General features: G+C 31.4%; 1 protein-coding gene across 2 annotated transcripts in view; it reads left to right on the top strand.

The window, feature by feature from the left end:
• The window catches only part of LOC106465541 (girdin-like), a 30918-nt gene that overhangs the window by 9357 nt on the left and 17493 nt on the right, over positions 1-4068 (top strand). For both annotated transcript variants that reach the window (XM_022393458.1, XM_022393457.1), the window contains 2 exons: positions 713-890; positions 3351-3473. In XM_022393458.1, coding sequence (XP_022249166.1) covers positions 713-890; positions 3351-3473 — 301 coding nt within the window. The remainder of the gene's footprint in view (positions 1-712; positions 891-3350; positions 3474-4068) is intronic.

The following is a 4068-nucleotide window of genomic DNA, read 5'->3' as shown; positions in this document are numbered from 1 at the left end:
ATAAAGGTTGTTAAGTTTAAAGTGACTGTGAAAATTCTGTGTGTTACTAAAATTTGTATCGAGAAAGAATAAACTAGTTTTAATTAAGAAAGGACTTGTATCGCTGAAGTTTCTCGGAAAGAATTTTTACTGGAAATTAACAAACAAACAGATACGTAACAATACATTTAATAACATAAAAACAATATGCATTGTGTCTCCATGCAAATTTTAACGCATTTTGTAATATTTTGTGTAGATACCATACGTAATAACTTTAAACAGTACCCTGTTTCCATGCCTTGTGTAAGTAGTTTTAAATAGGTTCCATATTCTTGCTTAAGAGAAGGTTTCAACAAATGAGTGTATAGCTGAAAGGCGTTTTTGATAAGCTGCATCTGTATTAGAAGCTTTAGGATGACACTTCGAGCTTCGAGGAACTCAAAACATCGTTCTAAACTTTCTAAGACAGATGCGGGCCACTGAAAATGCCTCTCAGAATATAACTTTGAAATGTGTTTCCTTGCCTTTCATAAGTAACTTTGAACCCAATATAAAATAAACTAGGATTCCATGCTTTATCTAAATAAATTTAAATACTGTGAATTGTGTTTTGTATCTATGTCTTATGTAAGAAAGATTAAACTCATTGGATAATGCATTGTTTTTATATGTCTTATTTTGGTATTCTGAAACACAGCTTGAAGTATGTATTACTATTATTTTTTACCAGGGCCTTTGGAATGGAACAGCTGTTATCAAGAGCGAAGAATGAAGGTTATTCGGCTGCAGAAGTTACTTCCAGAGCTTATAATGAAATACTGGAACTTCTGAACCAAGGAAAGTCCCTTAATGTGCCAGAATTTAATGAACAAGTCACGATGTACCGCAACCTTCATATTATAAATGAGGTAATAGTAACTCGTTATTATTCAATCTGTAGTGATAAAATTAGGGTTATGCTTCTGATAGCCTTATTGTTATCTAAATGATTTCATTGTTAGAAACATTATGTTACACAGCCTTTTGTGGGTGAAAGTGGACCAGAATTTCACGTAACACATGATAAAGCCCAATCTCTTACTGTCACAGACTACCTTTACTTAGAAATGATGGACACACACAACACTAATATTGCTTCCAATAACACTTTAACCTTCATTATTAGTAAATTATCTCTATGACTTTCAGTCAAAACATGTAGGAATATCTGACTCGGAATACGAGTAATTAAAAACCTGGTTAAAATCATAAAACACACATAACTGGAATACAGGAAAATGTATTATCATATCTATTCAAGAAACTTCTTAAGTTCTTTCTGATTTTAAATCATTATGGACACGTGTATGATGTTTTTTATGTTTTGTATCAAGTTAAATGTTTCTATGTTATTCGTAATTCTGAACCGCTAGGGTAGGATCTATATGACTTCAAGCTGATAATTAGTTCTAACAATTTGTAGTAATATTGATTTTTTGTATTTTCATATTTAGTGAAAATTTTTGAATACTATAATATACTCTTTTTAAACGTGTTATAAAACTAGTAAAGACGTATTTTAAGGTTGTCCCACCAAACACCATCCTAAACATTAAGGATGAATTGTATTATAAGTTAGAATTTTTACAATTTTGTCGTCATCTAGCTCTAAAACATATTAAAGTTAGTTACACTTTATAAGAACAATGTTTCTGGTTTTGTTTTACCTTTGGAACTACTTCCTTCATCAACAATTGTGCTCTATCTGTTGGTTATGATGAGGGCCCCCCCAGTAGCACAGCGGTATGTCTGTGGACTTACAACGCTAGAATCCGGGTTTCGATACCCGTGGAAGGCAGAGCACAGATAGCCCTTTGTGTAGCTTTGTGCTTAATTACAAACAAATTATGATGAGGTAGATTTACAAATTTCATGGTAACTATCTGACAAAGTAAATCTTAGGCCATTCATCATGATAAACTTTACACAGACACCCTACATGGACATTGGCTTCGAATGCCATTTTAAAGCATACAAAAGTCCATGAGGTCTGCAACAGGGAGTTGATATGTGTATAGCTGAATATTATTCTTGTGACTACTGTTTTTTGGAAATGTTTCTCTTGAAAACAGGGAATGGTTTCATGATGTCGTTGGATGAATAGTCAAAGTTTGGCTTGTGATCCTTCTTTAACTTCAAATAATTGTTTGTTGTTTGTTATTGGTACCAAATGATAAGCTGGGCTTATATGAATGGCTTTTTGTGTTGGTAGACCTTTCTTTCTACCATTTGTCTTCACTTTGTTGATGAAAGCATTGTTCTGGACTGGGGTTTAGTTTAAAAGTTTTTTACTTATCTTAAATGCTTTTTGTGCCACTTTTCTGCTTTCATAGAGAATAATGACGGATTCTAACTTTGAAATGTTATGTTCTAGCCTTTAATATTCATCATGTAACAATCTTGCTATACGAATATTCTTTCTCGGAAAACACTGTCATATGTTGGGAAAATACTTTGAACCAAGTATATAAGTACCAGATACGTTGTCATGATGCCACTGTTTCGTATCTGTGGCGACAGACTCCTGTCTTACTGCATTATTATGTGTAACTTGTTTTTTATAAAGTGCGATTAATATTCTGCAATTAATGTTGTTTTCCTTTCAACCTTCTAACCTTATCCTTTGGAGAGTTATTTTTGCCACTCTCGGGAAAGTCAAGATTCTTTCCCAGTTTAGACTATTGAAATACCGTACATGTTAAAAAGTCAGATAAAACTATCCAACTTCAACATCATGTAAATGAATTCACTTAGCTGTTTTTCATAATACTAAGAAAACCGGAAACAAAAATAGCTGCTAAGACTATTTTAATTTAAACCATGAAGTGATGAGAACAATATTTTGATACATCTCAGCATAAGGATATTTGACTATTTTCACAAAATCTACTTGCTACTGAGGATATTGAGAATCAAAAGTTTTTCACGAGATCTTGGGTATATCACGAGGAAGGGGGCGCTTCAAAACCATATTACATTGTATATTTAATTTGCTTTTCTAGTAAACTATAGCATTGCTTTATGCTTTTAGTTTTTCCTTTTTCTCCCAACTTCAGTAGCTTTATAAGTTTGACGATGTGATTTTTTTACGATTTTGCGAGGATTAATTAACACTGTTCAGAACAGATTATTTTTACAGTATATTCTTTTAGGAATAAGCTTAACAACCTGATTAAGAGTGACTAAAACCATATTGAAAACATTCCCCTTACAAACACTCTATGCAATATCTAGACTTTCTTGAATAACACTTATCATTCTGAATGTGCCCCTGATGAAATTGTTGTCTTTTGACAAATTGTTTAAGAAAGTTATGTTTAAAATTTCAGGCAACAGGAACCATTGAGAAAATAGATAATATCCTTGAAAAGAATTCTCATCTGGATGATGAAATAAAAGAACAAAAATCTAAGGCTTGTGGTATTTTAAATGAAGCTATTCTACTACAGAAGGTTAGTTACAATGTAACGTTTGGTCTTTACTGTTTATGGTTCAGTAACAAAGAAATCATGAGAGTGCTTAATGAATAAACATCATAAAATAATAAAACAGCATTGAATCATCATTATTATTATTATTTACGTATTAAATTACAACAACTCACTTTATTATAATAGACAGTATATTCTGTTGGTTTAAAAGTTTATTGTTTTATCACATACTCTCGGTTGAACTTCATGGTAGTAATGTTTCTAGATTTTACAGTAACTAGTTTATTATCAGATTTTTACTTAAAAAAATTAGCAAACACTTTTGTAACAATTTTGTCAGCTTCAATCAGCTAATCAGTAAATGTCTTCTAACATTTGATTTTTTTTTTTGTTTATCACCAATGGAGCTTCCAGTAAGAAGAATACAAAATATTTCGTACGACGAATTTAATTACAGAGCTAATCACAACAGGTGAATTACAACACCTAAAGTATTAGTTAAAACGTTATTTATATAACTTACTTATGAAGAAATCAACGTTAAAGCTGTTGAAATATTATCTTCATTAAAATTGTGGTAATCTCATGTACACTGATTTCTTACAAAGAAATTGTT

Source organism: Limulus polyphemus, unplaced genomic scaffold (genome assembly GCF_000517525.1).
Source record: "Limulus polyphemus unplaced genomic scaffold, Limulus_polyphemus-2.1.2 Scaffold1976, whole genome shotgun sequence".
NCBI classification, from domain to species: Eukaryota; Metazoa; Arthropoda; class Merostomata; order Xiphosura; family Limulidae; genus Limulus; species Limulus polyphemus.
This window is presented reverse-complemented; position numbering and strand designations above follow the sequence as displayed.